The following is a 17,073-nucleotide window of genomic DNA, read 5'->3' on the forward strand; positions in this document are numbered from 1 at the left end:
AAACTAAAACAGGTCGATTCGTAATCTGGAGAGAACGAGGAACATATCCATACCTGTTTTAGGTATTTAGAAGAGATGTCGACGAAAATCGTGAAGGAGACGACTTGTGGCCAAATTGGCTCTAGACTAATTCGTGGTATGACAAGCGGTTTCTTTCGGAATTGGTGTATTACAACGACCATATGAATCGTCCATTTAGATAATGATCTATAGTCATTCGGCATGCATAGTCCACAGATAGTTTAGTTTAGTTTAGTTTATTTATCTCGTTTATACAAATTTCACACAATTAAAATTTACATTTCAGCTTATATTACTATTCGTATAACGATCGTTACAAAAGAAATAATAAAATTAAAATTACAAATAAAAATGGAAAAAGCAGCGTGAACAAAAAAATATTAAAATGTCATACATACATACATACATACAATCACGCCTGTATCCCATGAAGGGGTAGGCAGAGCACATGAAACTACTCAAGTTTCAGTGCCACTCTTGGCAAATAAGGGCAAAGAAAATGAAACTGTGACATTGCAGTGACAGGTTGCCAGCCTCTCGCCTACGCCACAATTTAACCCATATCCCACAGTCGCCTTCTACGACACCCACGGGATGAAAGGGGGTGGTGAAATTCTCAACCCGTTAAAATGTCATATTGGTAAAAATAAAATAAATACAGGTTTAGTACTACATAGTACAAATCAAAAATAACCAATGTCAATAATACAATATAGAATAATGAATAATGAATAATGAGAAATAATATAAAAATAAATTACGGAAATGTAAGAGTAAAGTTGTAGTACTATAATTAGTACATATCAATGTCAATATTAAAATTATAATAGAAAATAATTAATGTCTAAGAAAAATCGTCCATAATTTATTTTATTATTTGCATGTATTCTTTTACTGAGTATAGTTCCTTTTCCAACAGAAGGTTCTTCAGTCTTCGTCCGAACCTTTCCTCATTTTTTTCATTTTTTATGTCAGCGGGTAGGTGCTCATAATAGGTGGGCCCTATGACTCGTGCTGATATGAAGGAAGGAGATCGGAAAAGCCGAGAGATTTGTATTGTCACAAAATCTTGAACCTAATACACACACTTGTAGATGGGCGCTACTATTGGGCTATACGCTAGTTTCCTACACTTAAAATAAAATATTTTATGCAGTGCACGAAATAAAGCACCACACAATTAGAAGAAAAATATGGACAGTAGTTATTTTTAAACATAATTTATATTTAATAAGTCAATGAGAAAGATATAAAGTAAGTGAATTGACCGTGACGTCACTTCTCACTATTTCATAGTAATTCCATGCTAACAAATCATTTTGACAGTTCAAAAAAAAAAAAAAAATCAGTCGAATTGAGAACCTCCTTTTTTGAAGTCGGTTAATAAAAAGAAGCTGATTTGACTAGTAGCAAACTAGCCTATTGTGCAATATACGTGCATCATTTCCATGTTTGTGTACATATGCGAACGACCGGCTGGTAGTATCACGTCGCACTCACACAGCCACAACTGTATGCACAATGAGCTAACAATGGCTTGCCCGCCCTCTAGTATTACATGCTCTGAGCACAGATCTTTTATAACAGAAAACATTATATTTGTTGCATCGCGTTACTAAAAACCCTTTAGCAAACAGGGTGGCTAGCCGAATGGCACAATCGCTCACGAAACGCTCACGAAACGAAGCGCTAGTAGATATCTATCTCTATCGCGCTTGCATATTGGCGCGACAGAGCCAGCGGCGTATCGCTTTCGTTTGGCGTCGGAGAAATGCCATTCGGCTACGGGGCCTGTTCAGACAGCACTCATAAAAACTTAATTACAGCCTGTGAATCGATTCAATTTATGAGCTCTTATTAAGAGTTGCAACTAAAGTTAATTGGAAAATTGCTGGGACAGCAATATATGAGGCATTTTCAAATTACCGACGATGGAAATCCTTTTTAATCCCGTTACATAAAATAAATATGTCCATACAAGTGCACTTTCATAATCAAATGGTTTTTATGAAAAGTTATGATCCTCAATATAAGTAATTTGTTTTTCTCTTTTGTCTGCAATTTGGTAATCCTTTCAGCGCATATGAAACCATATTATACTTATAGCGGAACTGATACTTAATAAAATACTATAATAACATTAGGTGCAGATTTCCTGACAAATTAAATCATATTCAAAGTTACGAGTGAAATAACTCTGATTACTTAAACTAAATTTTGTATTATATTTAAACTTTAGACTCGTCATTTGCTGGCGATCATCTAAAAACCAACATCAATTAAATACATATAGCTTAAAGTCATCTTACATTTTCTCTTTACAATGCTTTTTGACAATGCCATTGTCAAATATTCTTAACCACTTTAAAAGTTATCTAACTTCCACCGAATTCCAAATCAAGTCCAGTAGTCTATCCTATATATTTTACAATGACAATTTAAAATATAACAGCTGGGTGTAATAGCCACGCTCTAGCGTCACAGTAGCGTCACATAACCTTTCTGTAGATATATTATTCCTTCATAGAAGTTAAACTTTCATGAGACATAGTTGAATATCGAAAAAGGTTCTAGCTACTCACGTTTATTATACTGATATTGGCAACATTTCGAATCAGCTTAATTATTTGCCAGGTATAAAATGAGTGCTTGCACTCTGTGCACCGCACTGCAGCACAAACATTATCGTTAGTAACAATAAAATAAACGTGCGTAAAACCATCTTTTTCACACATTTATATATTCTTTCATGCCTATTTCAGATAGTACCTAGATCGGTTATAGTTTCTTAGACCTTTTATTTCTGGCCGGGATTCGAACCGGGACACCTGTTGCCAAACCGACGCTTATGACAGTTATGACAGAGCTACGCACTGGTTTACAACCCTTAACCTAACCCGCTGCTACCTATATACAACATTTACACCGGCCGAGCTAGCCGCTTGGCGATCAGCTGTCGAGCCGCGAGCGTAGCCAGCGCGCGTGGAGGGCCGCCAGCGTCAGCAGCGCCGCAATGCAGTGCGAGCTGTTAGAGAGCCCAGCGGAGCCTGTCTGCATTGCTGCTGGCCGTTCGCCTGCGGAAGAGGAATATCTGTTCTGAAAATCTGGTAATCTTGTCTTGTAAAATGTTTTTTTTTTTTGAGCTTTTTTAGAATAGAATAGAATAGAATAGAATATTTTTATTCGAAAGCACACAGATAATAAACAATTTTACACTGACATAAAATAGTAATAAAGTGCCACGAAATAGGCAGGTTTAGGGTTCCGTAGTCAACTAGGAACCCTTATAGTTTCGCCATGTCTGTCTGTCCGTCCGTCCGTCCGTCCGCGGATAATCTCAGTAACCGTTAGCACTAGAAAGCTGAAATTTGGTACCAATATGTATATCAATCACGCCAACAAAGTGCAAAAATAAAAAATGGAAAAAAATGTTTTATTAGGGTACCCCCCCTACATGTAAAGTGGGGGCTGATATTTTTTTCATTCCAACCCCAACGTGTGATATATTGTTGGATAGGTATTTAAAAATAAATAAGAGTTTACTAATATTGTTTTTTGATAATATTAATATTTTCGGAAATAATCGCTCCTAAAGGAAAAAAAAGTGCGTCCCCCCCCCTCTAACTTTTGAACCATATGTTTAAAAATTATGAAAAAAATCACGAAAGTAGAACTTTATAAATACTATCTAGGAAAATTGTTTTGAAGTTGATAGGTTTAGTACTTTTGGAGAAAAATACGGAAAACTACGGAACCCTACACTGAGCGTGGCCCGACACGCTCTTGGCCGGTTTTTTTTATTATGGACTGATCGGCGATTGACCCTAGTCACACCTGATGGGAAGTGAACACAGAGTCTAAGATGGAGCTCACCGATTCAGTAATAGCCTATTCACTCTACGTTTAAAGAGACCGAAGTCGTATTTTTCTGGGAACACCGATGCTCGGAGCGCATTCCATTCCCTTGCAGTCCGCATTACAAAGGATGAGGCAAATCGTTTTGTGCGGATAAATGTAAAGAGCTTCAATAGTCAAAATGCTACATCATGTCATGTTGTACAGGTTGCACTTCGGGGAGTGTGCTCAAGAGCTACACGAGCTTATTCCACCATCCCCATTTACTGCTCTTAGATGCACGGCCAGTTTCCATCCTTTCTTGTTAGATATTCCACGAATTCGCACGAAGCGCTTTGCTTCTTCTTTTCTTATGCGCACTGCCAAGGAGTGGAATTCCTTGCCGGCGGCTATATTTCCGAGCTCATATAACCCGGTGACCTTCAAATCAAGGGTGAACAGGCATCTTCTGGGCGAGCTCACTCCATCGTAGGCCACGTCTTTACTTTTGGCTAGTCTATAGTCAAGAGTAAGCCCATTCATAATAATAAAAATAAAAAATTAACTGGTGGCACTTCCCACTGTATAAGGCCTGACTCGTAACGGATTTGTCAAATTCAAAACTGTTTTAACGGTACCAGAGCCGGCCGAATCAAGTCGAAAGTATGGCCGGCCGAAAAGTATGTTTTTCTATAATGTGTTTAAAATGTATTTAAAATTTATTATTTATTAGTAAATTTATCATTCTCCATTTCTCCTCGCTCATGTTGTAAGTTTTGTTGTACGCCCTCCATCGTACATCCGACAGTGTTTTTCGACACATTCTTAGTTTTAGTCCTGTCAAGGACTATCTTTTTTTAAATATTTTGGTGGCTTATGGTTGGTGTCATTTAAATGAATGAATTTCTTAGACACTCCATCCTATTCCGGTTAATAGGTGAATACTATGAGACTTCGTTAAATTAAGTTTTTTACCCGATTTGAAGAGCGTTGGCTTTAGCAGGCTGCTGGCTTCATAGCTGTGGTGGATGATATCCAGCTATTGTCAGAATAAAGTTGAAAGATCATATTATTAAATAAAATCTGCGAACAGCTTCGTTCAGCAGTTTTTGTTGTAGATTTTTTATCGAAAAGTGGTTACTTTGCTTTAAATGCTTAGTAACGGACACTGCATCGACTGAATTCCTAGTAAAGTGGATATTTGGAGACTCATCTACATTATCATTGTTTCATAGGAATCGTAAAGAAATTGCCTTTCAGATAAGGTAAAATGTTGGTTGCCTGGTAGTGTTGAAAATGATTTAAATGCAAGTTTCGTCAACAGGAATCAAGTTTTTGACAGCAATTTGTCGCCGAATTATTTTCTAGTTTACCTACACCGACATGATTATTGTACCTTTGCTGGAAGGAAAGAAGAAGAATAGCCCATAGTCAGCGGTGTATTTTCAGTCAGAAGTTGATGACTATGCTCAGCCTGGCAAAAAGAGTAGAAATCAAGAAGTATCAACATCGTAGTGTACTAGTGTCACTGTCGTCCAGTTTTCCTACTTATTTTTAAAGGGCGGACGATGGATGCAATACGGTGACGAAAGCATAATGTGGATAAGACTTTTATAAACCTTCGAGTAATATTTATTTAAAAAATATATGCGGTTTTTCTTACACATATATCAGTCAGCACAGAATACCCCTGTCCTCCATAGTATATAGTTAGTATATTAAGAAAGTACCTGCCACTTGTAAATTATTGCCACTTAAGTCTTTATACTATTTTTAACTGCTTTAATCTATTAAGGGCCGGTTGCATCAAACCGTTTGTCACCGTCAAAGCGTTCGTTAAATTTTATTGTATGGGAAGTTCCATAGACATCTGCTGCGTGACGATGATGTGTGTGTCAAATAATATATGATGCAACTGGCTGTAAGTGTTAGACTTGTCAATTGCATTGACGTCTTAATTTGTGACTTTATATGTGCGTTTCCATCGATATTTAAATTTAAAATAATTATCTCTTTATTTTTTAAATAAATAAATAAATATCATAGGACATTCTTACACAGATTGACTCCCACGGTAAGCTCAAGAAGCCTTGTAGTGGTACTCAGATAACGATATACATAATTTACAAATACTTATATACATAGAAAACATCCATGACTCAGGAACAAATATCTGTGCTGATCACACAAATAAATGCCCTTACCGGGGTTCGAACCCGGGACCGCGGCTTAGCAGGCAGGGTCACTACGCGCTAGACCAGACCGGTCGTCGGCTATGGTGAATGAAATCACGATTCGTAAATTGGATACTTGATAAACCGGATCTAGTTTACGATACCTCTAAAGGCTCGATCTTTTGAACCAAAATGTCAGGTAAACTTATCTGCAAAACGAAAAATTGTAGTCTTATCCATATTACGTATATCACTTCATTTGAAATGATTTAGACGTAAATTGCATCCGCCGTCCGCCTACTACTTATTTAGATATGAAGGGCCTCCTTCATCAGGGGATAGTTGGTGGTATCCTGACTAAAGGTGATGCCTTGCCTATTAGTATTAAAGTTAAGTATCTTACCATTGAGCACATGAACCCGTACTGAAGCGACCTCAGCATTGGAAGGCGAGCAGGAATACCTCCCAGAGTCAGCCGGGGCCGCATCCTGCACCAGGAGGTAGCTGGTGGTAGCCGCTCCCTTCTCCGTCACCACGGAGACGCCGCCGCGGGACGAGTCGTAGGATATCACCTGCTTAACAACGATAATAATTACATTCACACATCGGATTCAATGGAGGTGCGGTTGGGATAATGTTGGAGAATATGGTGCCAAATGTGTCTGCCACATCTTATTACATTACACGCTTATTACTTGACACTTAGAGACTCTATACATCTCTAACATCTCTTATTAATCATAATAGCTTTGTACTTTGTATAATTTATTGATATTAATTTCCATAGCGTAGGTTCCTAGTCTGTTAATATTTTTTTTTGATGAATACTATTGCTTTTTAAATTGTATCTTATTTTTAATGCATGTTAATTATAAGTGGCCCACCAAGTTTCTTCCCGGTCCCATAGTGGATACCCCCCTCCAACTAAGGGGGGACTGAAATCTTCTCGAGGCTGAGGCGTAGGGTTAGAGCCGGCGTAGCTATATTTGACGTTCATATGCGCATTATAATATGCCTACTTGGAAAATAAATATTTCATTTCACTTCATTTCATTTCATTTCATTATACATAATTAAATTATATATCTTTCGAGGTTACAAATGTTACAATACTATTTGGGCAGGAATGGGAAGATCCGAATCTTGTATAGATTCGTTTTGAGTCGTTGTTGTTACTGCACTATATTTCACGATGAAAATGGTCTTTACCGCCTAATTTTTAGGGTTCCGTAGTCAATGATATGCCTACTGTCTGGAAAATAAATCCGTCCGTCCGTCCGTCCGTCCGTCCGTCCGTTTCCGTCCGTTCACGTCCGTCGGATTTCAGTAACCGTTAGCACTTCTGAAATTTTCATGTATATCAATCACGCCAACAAAGTGCAAAAATAAAAAATGGAAAAAAATGTTTTATTCTTACCCCCTACATGTAAAGGTTACAATACTATTTGTTGGATAGGTATTTAAAAATGAATAAGGGAAGATAATATTAATATTCTCGGAAATAATCGCTCCTAAAAGAAAATAAAGTGCGTCCCCCCTCTAACTTTTCATATGTTTTTGAAAAAAATCAAAAAAGTCTTTATAAAGACTTTCTAGGAAAATTGTTTCTTGATAGGTTCAGTACTTTTTGAGAAAAATACGGAAAACTACGGAACCCTACACTGAGCGTGGCCCGACACGCTCTTGGCCGGTTTTTATGGTGATAAATTAAAAACTGAATTAAGACAAACGAAGAACTATAGGTATCATGCAAAAGTAAGTTCTATAACGCACAGACCACCCTTTATAACGTCAATACACCCTGTTTTTATTGAATTCCGTTAACTTTAAGGGAAGATTCTTTAGTTCAAATACAATCAATTTCTATAAGAAACTAGGATTATCAAATTATTAAATAAAATAATTTAATTAGAACACGTGTATGGCATCCCTTACCACTTCCTAATGTTATTTGTTTTGACATGAGCCGTCAAACACTTGACAATGACTTTAATGTTATGATGAAGTTGCTCTCACACTAATTAATCCATTTATTATGTATGGAAACAAAAAAAATGTTTTTTCGAATTTAACAAAAAGCTATATACAGGGTGGTTTCTGGATGATGAAACTAACTGCGTGTCGAATTTAATGGAAAACAAAAAAAAAACACGTTGTATAATATAATATGATTAATATATATGAGGATAACGTTTGCATGAAAAACCGAACCGATCATTATCATTCCACATTTAAAGTAACTACAAATACACTACTGTGAAATTATCGAGTACGAGTACTGTTCAGTTGAAATTAACTACTGGTCATACAAAAAGGGAGCGGTTCTCTTGAATATAATAGAAGCAGATTATTAAGTTCCCCGAATACAAATCCTGTTCCGTGTCCATTTACTTTATAATCCTTTAATGACTCTCTAAATTGGAAACAATTTCCTGTAAACGCTTCGCGCTGACAATGAGCTCATATCCCCGCGTCGCTCGTTAATACCAACCCCACTGCTATGTACTACAACTAATATGTCATTTGCAATGCAAGCTACGCTGGTATGTGCTGCATGTAATATTATGTAGTGCCGCGACAGACGCGGGGTAAGGCTAGGTTTACACGAGTCGAGTTTAATAACCAGCATTCATATTTCCTAAGCAGAGTGATGGCAAGTGGACTAAAATGTTAAAGGAACGTTGGCCGCTTACAGATGTAAGAATCGCTTGGCATCCGTTGGCTCGTTAGATGGACGACATCCGGAAAGTTACGGGTTAGAAGGTCACAACTTGATGAGATTAGCTCAGGCGGCGTAGCCGAATGGCAATCGTCGACGCTAGACGCCGACAGAAATGTAGTCTGGCTTTGTCATGCCAATACGCAAGAGCGATAGAGATAGATAGCTACGAAACAGATATCGTGAGCGTTTGTGCATTTGGCTACGTACCCAAAACTCGGACAAGTGTAACTGTGTTCTAAGTGTATGTATGTGTGTGTTTAGTCGGTAAGTGTTTTAAATGCCTAAAGGTGTAGGTACATAAAGGGAAGATATAAAAACAAACTTCTTAAAGACTAGACTTATATTGACCGGGATATAGACCGTGAATCATTCAAAACTCTTATTCTTAAAGACTACTTGTCCATCCCTCGTCAACCCAATATCTTATTAGCGGGCAGTCAAGACACTTACACCTGCGTCTCATAAACACCTCGGGCGACAGTTAATTTCATAGTTTAGCTGAGCGAGGCAGGAAGTTTCTGTTTTAGTTGAGAGATAAAAAATACTATTTTATTATATTGCAGTAACTGCTCGTACAAAATAGTGTGCATCTACATTAATATTTATAATGGGAATGTGTAGGTATCAATCTCTCTGTCTTTGCACGGCTAGCATTTTATTTGCACCAACCACTTAACTCAGGGTTAGTGGGCTGTCACTGTCAAATTCCATATATTTTGGTGGGTTAACCCCCGGTTTAACCCTCCATTTTCGCTGGTGCAAGTGGCCCTTAGAAAAATACATGTGATATATGTCGTGGAGAAATACTGTCGCGCCCATCATTTGCGGAGTAGCAAGTTTGCTGGATTGTCTCTTTTTGCCGAAATTACTGAAGTATTCAGTAATATTCGGTAAGTACACAAGTATATTTTAGTAAGTAGGAGGTCCCACGAAAATCATCTAGAATTAGATAGAATCATCTAGAAATAGAATAGAATTATTGTCTTTAATTTTTATCAGGCGTCAAACAATTCAGGTACATACTAAGTATTTCCACGCAGATGGAGTCACGGGCAAAAGCTAATACGTTATAATTATTTATTTACAAATTATCTTTAAGAGCAGGGTTTTGAACCAGTATTTTAATAAAAACTCGAAACAGACTTAGAACTATGAAACCCATTTTATATAGCACTCAATTATGTATTTAGGTAACAACAAAAATTATCAGGTTGACCCTTTTTTTATACCACATCGGTGGCAAACAGATATACCGTCCTCCTGATGGAAAGCGGTCACCGTAACCTAAGGACGCCTGCAACTCAAGGGATATCATATGTCCGTTGCCGATCCATTAGAAACTTGTACACTTCTGTTTTGAAAAAAAAAAAGCAAAAACCCCTTAAAACCCTACCACCAAACACCAAAGAACTAAAAAGACGAAAATAATACCGTATATTTGTAAAGAGTAAAAATCGATTTCCGTTTAGGAGAGTAACCACTAAGCCACTAACCACTAATCACTAAGCTCGTGTAAACCGAGCATGTAGCGTGGATGTTTTCAGTGCCATTACTCTGGTAAATTATCTTACTCGCAGCTTTAGCTCTTAATTACGCGTTTCTACTGGTATTTTACAGGCATTAAACGGTATAAAAAGTATAAAAACGTGCTGCTGGTAGTATTTTCTTGGAAATGATGATTTTCTGTTTTACATGTTAGACAGTTTTTAACAGATACCGTTGTGTGGATGTGTTAACTGTTTTGGAAAATATATTTTAACAGGTATTTTTAACCACCGACGCAAAAACGAAGGGGTGTTATAAGTTTGACGTGTCTGTCTGTGTGTGTGTCTGTCTGACTCTGTGGCATCGTAGCTCCCGAACGGATGAACTCTGTTGCATCGTAGCTCCCGAACGGATGAACAAATTTAGATTTAGTTTTTTTTGTCTGAAAGCTGAGTTAGTCGGGAGTGTTCTTAGCCATGTTTCATGAAAATCGGTCCACTATGTCGCGGTCGGGGGTTTTTTCAAAATTTTATATATGTCATTGATGACGGACTCATTACCATTCTTATTTGGATCCCTTGTGTACTTTACAAGTGTTGCACGGAGAATTTTAATTACGTCTTTCAATATGTTTACCTTCATTTAGGTAGTAGATAAACAAGCTAAGTAGGTATGTGCATAAATGCTTATAGACTACATAACGCCTAACAATCAATGTCACAGTATTCTAAACGGATCCCACAAGAGCAGTAACGCTGACGTTCATTACCATTCCTGTTGTGCAGGATCCCTTGTGTACTATACAATGTACATGGTAGGTACATCTCATGTACATTGATGTTCGTGAATCACTGAACGTCTGGATTCAGTTGAGAGTAATTTGTGTCGAGTTGATTGCGTATTGGGCGACAGAGCTAGACTACCTTTCGCGGCATTTCGTTTTCGTTTCGCGTCGCAGAAATGCCATTCGGCTGCGGCACCAGATCAGAATCTTAGGCTGTCAACACACCCTTAAACAAACCTCTTTAATGTTGCAATTCATTGAAAATAAGAGTCAAATAAAAACAGAGGTCAGTGCGCCTTTTAATAAACTTCGTCTTAATTTGCATAAAATCATAATTCATACTAATATTATAAATGGGAAATTGTGTGTTTGTTTGGTTTCCCCGTCTTTCACGGCAAAACAGAGCGACAAATTGACATGTTTTTTTAAGTGGAGATAGTTGAAGGGATGGGAAGTGACATATTAGGCTACTTTTTGTCTTCAACTATCTCCACCTAAAAATCACGTCAATTCATCGCTCCATTTTGGCGTGAAAGACGGACAAACAAACAGACACACACAATTTCCCTCCATTTTCGTTGGAGCAAGTGACCCTAATAAGTAATATGAACCGTACAATCCATGATACCAAATCACACAAATACCAAATTCAAATCCCGACGTAACCAATTCATGTAAAACGGACGATGAAAGACCGTTGTCGCGTCAGCATGATCTTGTATTGCCGACTAATATATTAATCACCTGTGGCACCCCCCACCCCTTAACCCCCAACCTACAGCCCCCAACCCCGTTGTTTACATGGCACACCGCTAATTAATCTAAATTGGGTCGCGCCCGCAGCGTGCAGCTTCGGGAGTTAAAGACGAGTGGAATGTAGACTGGTGATTATCTTTGACAGCCTGACAGATAAGATAAGATAAAATAAGATGTTTATTTGAAAAAGTCATGTACATAGGATCTTAAAAAATTTACAAATAGCAGAGCTTCCATGACACCCTGTCAGGGCACACAAATTATTTATATCTAGCTTAATACTAAGTTTCAGGCTATATAGTTAGTTAATAATTTGGATAGGTGCAATTATGATATAGAGATTACCTGTCATATCACAGGTGTGACAGAAAAATAATAAGTGAGAAATGTGGACACGTCAATTATCAATTTGTCATATTTAGCAATGGAATCAAACCCTCTTAAAGAATACTATAAAGCTACCTACTATTACAAGTAATAATACTTTGATTTGATTTGATGGCTGCTCATTGCCCTGTGCGCAAGCTCGTTCTGAGGAGGTAAAACTGTCGATTGAGGTGATTGGCCTTGAGGCCCTCACCGCGACCTCTCCAATATCAGTCCTCCATTGGGAAGTGTCGGTAGCGACCAGCTGTTCGCCGAGCGGAGACGAGGTGAGTTGGATTTTCGATTTGATTTGCTTTCACTGGCATAAGTTTAGATTCTCTCGACAACAATTTCCCTACTCGAGGGCGATTGTATATTGTCCATAAGGTTTCCTAGGGAATAATAACGATTATATACAAACTTATATATTTTAATGTTTGTTATTGCTGCATTTGAATTTAATTTTGACAAACTAGTCGGGTAGCGGTAACAAAAAATCTCAGATTAGTGTGCCGTTCAGATTTAAATCCCAAGTCCACAGCAAAATACTGTTCCGTTAAGCACAACTGAACCTATGAGGAGTTCCCTCGATTTCTCCAGGAAAAAACACCGGTATATTTAAAGAAAGGAACAAACATAAAAAAGAAATAAAAAAATAATCCAAATATATACCGTACTAAGTGGTAAAAAAAGCGGACGATGATCTGTTTATATAAACAGGAACTTTGATATTTGTCAGTCCATACAATTTACAAGTCTCTGACAGCGAATAAATTCTGAATCCCCGCGAACGTTCGCGACGCACGCTTTATTAGTTCCACAAGTGACTCTACGCTTGAATACTAATCGACTCATTACACGCTAGAGGGGGACAGCAATACTAATCACCCCATTATCAGAGGGGGACGGCGATAAATCCGCGATGTCGTCCCCAAATTCGCGCCTCAGAACAAAGTGTAATTAAACGGGATTGTTTCTTATTAACAATTTAAATCTTTCAAGTTTACGACAATAATCTGAGCAGGGTTCTTCAAGGAGTGTAAAGCTTCTTAGCTAGATCTTAGAGGCTAGCTGATAATATGGGAAAACACATACCATCATGGGAAAACCTGTGTAACAAAATCACCTTTGAATAAAGAACTCGCCTAGCGGGTTGGATCGGCGGTGTCGATAGTGACATTTTTGGTGGAGGACATGTGACTTTTGAATCTTTTGACACTCAAATTGCTGTGATATGTGTGCACATACGGCAGTAGGCCTTATTAGAATTTGCGTCAAAATTATTTTACTTTTCAAATTGTCTTTTCTTTTCAGTCAAAGTATTCTTTCTAACAAGCTTTCTTTCAAATGCGTCTTGTCTTCCAGACAAACGTTTGAGTTGTTACAGGTGGTTCCTAAGGTTTTCGAAGGCCTACTTACTTCAGTGAAATTTGTACAACCATCACCAGTATTTATGTCCTAATGAACCTAACTAATATCTCGGTGGTACAGTTCGATTGCGCGTAAAATATCACCTCTAAGCCTCTTAATGGCGTCGGCAGTAATTTTACGACCAGCCTCACCATGTATTTCATTGGCTTCGGCTTAAACCTAACTAGTTTAACTTGACCTTGAGATCTTTCATTGATTATACGTAACCAGAGACCAGTGTTATATTAGATGATCTTTCGACACTTTCTAGGAAAGAATTGGAATGGTTGATACGGAATTTTTAACCAGCAACTTTGGACCTCTTAAAATATGAAATACGAGACAAAATTTATTTTCGATGTTCTTTCAACTCTTGGCAGAATTGAAATAGTATACCAGGCTAAATGCAGATCTTAGATGATTCCTTTTCGAAATGTAAAGAAATAGCAAAATTCCAGCCATTTATTTTATGTAAAACTTACGTTTGGCCATTTATTTTGCACTCTCCAGAAATCGGGATTGAGGTCACCGTGGCAGGTTAGCCAAAAGGTCTGGGACGGTAAGTCTAAAGCTTACCATTTCGCTGGATACTGAGCTTATTACAACCTCTTATCTTTCGGCGAACTGGTAATCTGCTCCTTTAGCTGAAAACGTCGCCGTTTGGAACCTGGCCTCTACTGGAGTCGAAATCAGACTTTTAGCCGCGAATTCAACTAGTTCAGACCATAAAATCATGACCATTTAAGAGTTGGACTCTTATCGATGGAGCAACTTCCATTTGTGCCGGTCTTCTGACTTCATTCTTTCTTCTGATTTGTAATTCTTAAGTTGTAATTATTAATATTTTGTATGGACTTGTCAAAAGTGCTTATTTAATTAAGCCTACTTGAATGAATATGTATAATATTTTGAATTGAATTAAATTCCTTTTGAATTCTCGATACGACACGACGTTGATTTTTTCCTTTATTTGAGTCATAATTAGAATAGAATAAGTACAATATTTTTTTTTTTTTTATTTATTTAGAACACAAACAGTCACATAAACAAATGAGTTGGACTAAGTAATTTGGATAAAAAAAGACCTGGAGGTTCATTAGTGAATATAAAGATTGTTAACATACTAACAAAATTAGGTATGTAAGGGAAATCATGAACAAGGTAATACTTAAGAAATTTTACAGTCATTAGACTAAATACATTTTCTTTACTACGATCGGATACAATTATAATTAATATTTTTTATTCAAAATTCGTTTTCCTTGGCGTCCTCCTTTGCTTCATTCTTCCTTCTAACATGTTTTAAAAGAACTATAAAATCAGTTCTCCGAAAGAATTCTCAGCGGTAAATAAAAATAGTGTCAGTCCGGCTCCGTTTGAAGTCTGGACCCTTATTCTGAACAATGAAACCTATCTTCCTTCCTTAATGGAAATGAAAGGCCTTCGCGGAAAACAATTAGGCTTAATTTTATGGAAACGAGTCCTTTGTCGCAGGAAGTGATTGGAATTGTAGACAAAGAGTGTTCTGGAATCTGTCAATCAGGAATTATTAGGGAATGTTCAAGGTTTGTTAATTTTAAATGCAATTTTTGGAAATACGTCGGGTATTTTTCCTTTAAAAGAAAAAGCAGTAAAAAAGGCAGTTTCATTTTGAATTGAGATACTATTGAAAATACGTGTTGAAATTTTGATACCGATATTATGGATATTTTTTTTTTTATATTTTTTTTTAAGTTTACGTTTCTCGCTTTCAGTACAGGCGGCCGATAACTCTTGACACTTTATTTAATATATTTGCTGTTTATGAGGGTTTTAATGTCTTAATAGTATTTAGATAAATATTAGGTATTTATATGTATATGTATGTGTGATTCTTTCTGTTTCATGTATTGTTATTTTTTTAATGTGTTTACTATTTTACAGGTATTTTTTTTTTATAGTTGTGTATTATACTGATTTTACAGAGGATATATTTATTCCTGCTGAAATAAAAGTACTGTTTGTTTTAACATACCAGTACAATATACCCTATGTATTACCACCCTAGGGCTCAGACTCATTATGCAGTGTTGAATTTGAAACTAATAATCCCATTGTAGTTCCGAATTGAAATGTCTTTGGTCTCTTTAACGGTGTCTTTGGTTATTTGTTGATTTATTTTATATGTAGAAAAGCCATTCTTTGACACGGATTTTCCTCTTGGCCACTGCAACTTTGTTATTAAGATGTCATAAGACGCGGCCCCCGTACCCATAAGCATATCTTTGCTGACTCAGCCCAGTTGGATGCCTGCCAGCATCAACAGCAGTGCGAGAGCACCTCTGTGGAGTGTAACCATTCGAGACCACTTGATTTTTACACTGCTGTGCTTTTATATCGCTTGGACTAACCTTTCCTACATTTGCCTTTTTAAAGTTTTTTTCTGTTTTAAATAATCGTATATTATCATTAGCTAAAGTGAGGCTGCTAAGCACGAAGAATTTCGTACATTGACCGGTCATTTCCTATCTTTGCCGCACACGCTAAAATTATATTACTGCACTGCTTACTCACTCAGTGCCGCATCAGCGGCGGAATAGCCAAATGTCCGTATTGCTGAGCATAGGCCTCTCTTCCAGTACGTCACGTCTCCTGGTCCTAAGCTAGTCTAATCCAGTTGTGAGTTGTGACCCGCAATTTTCCGGATGTCGTCGACCCAATGAGTCAACGGATGCCAGGCAATTCTTACATTTTTAGCGGCCATCATTCCGTTAATATTTTAGTCCACCTGCCATCACTCTGCCATGGACATACCCCGCCCAACTCCATTTTAAGCCTTTTCCTTCTATTGGACACACCGCATCCTCATTCCTTATGACATCAGAAGGTGAATTAATGATGATTTCGACGGGTACCATGGCGGTCGGGGTGGTGTAGTTGTCAAACAAGTCAGCCGCGATTGCTGGAAACCCGGGTTCGACTCCCGGCTTCGCCACCAGACGGTTTGATCGCTTTTTATTGAGTGTGTAGCATCAATTTCAATTTATAATCAGAAGATGAACTTAACGGTTAGGTAAATTACCTACCTTATAACTTAGGGTGCATTGGGTAATTTCGTAGGTCGTCTTAGTTCGAAAATCACACAAAAAATCACCATTATTTCCATCACATCAAGATTCCCCTTTCGAAATTACCCGAGCATTTCTGTGCTTCGAAATTACTCCGATGCACCCTACATCCAAACGTGGAGTCGAGCTGAGGAGATAGTCTTTTAGTGGACACTCACCTCGTCCTCGTGGTACCAGAAGATGTAGGCGGGTGGCTCAGGGCTGAACTGGATGAGACAGGTCAGGTTGATGGTGGACCCCATGTCCACGTGAAGATCTGGTCCGCCGAGGATCCGTGCTGATGGCACTGTAACAAAAACATATCATATTATAAGACACGAAAGAAAAGTAAAATACTATATATTACGATACAAGTGCGGAAAAGAGGACGTTGGAAACGAGTAGTGAAAAATTAAAACACGACCGAAGGGAGTT

At 37.7% G+C, this 17,073-nt stretch overlaps 1 protein-coding gene across 1 annotated transcript in view; it reads right to left on the bottom strand.

The window, feature by feature from the left end:
- Window positions 1-2,970: 2,970 nt before the first annotated feature.
- The window catches only part of LOC125225550, a 41,364-nt gene continuing 27,261 nt past the window's right edge, over window positions 2,971-17,073 (bottom strand). Inside the window, exons 2-4 of the mRNA XM_048129308.1 lie at window positions 16,818-16,945; window positions 6,433-6,601; window positions 2,971-3,095 (exon numbers count right to left, since the gene is read on the bottom strand). Of these exons, the coding sequence (XP_047985265.1) occupies window positions 2,971-3,095; window positions 6,433-6,601; window positions 16,818-16,945 (422 nt within the window). The remainder of the gene's footprint in view (window positions 3,096-6,432; window positions 6,602-16,817; window positions 16,946-17,073) is intronic.

Source organism: Leguminivora glycinivorella, chromosome 4, assembly GCF_023078275.1.
Source record: "Leguminivora glycinivorella isolate SPB_JAAS2020 chromosome 4, LegGlyc_1.1, whole genome shotgun sequence".
Classification (NCBI taxonomy): domain Eukaryota; kingdom Metazoa; phylum Arthropoda; class Insecta; order Lepidoptera; family Tortricidae; genus Leguminivora; species Leguminivora glycinivorella.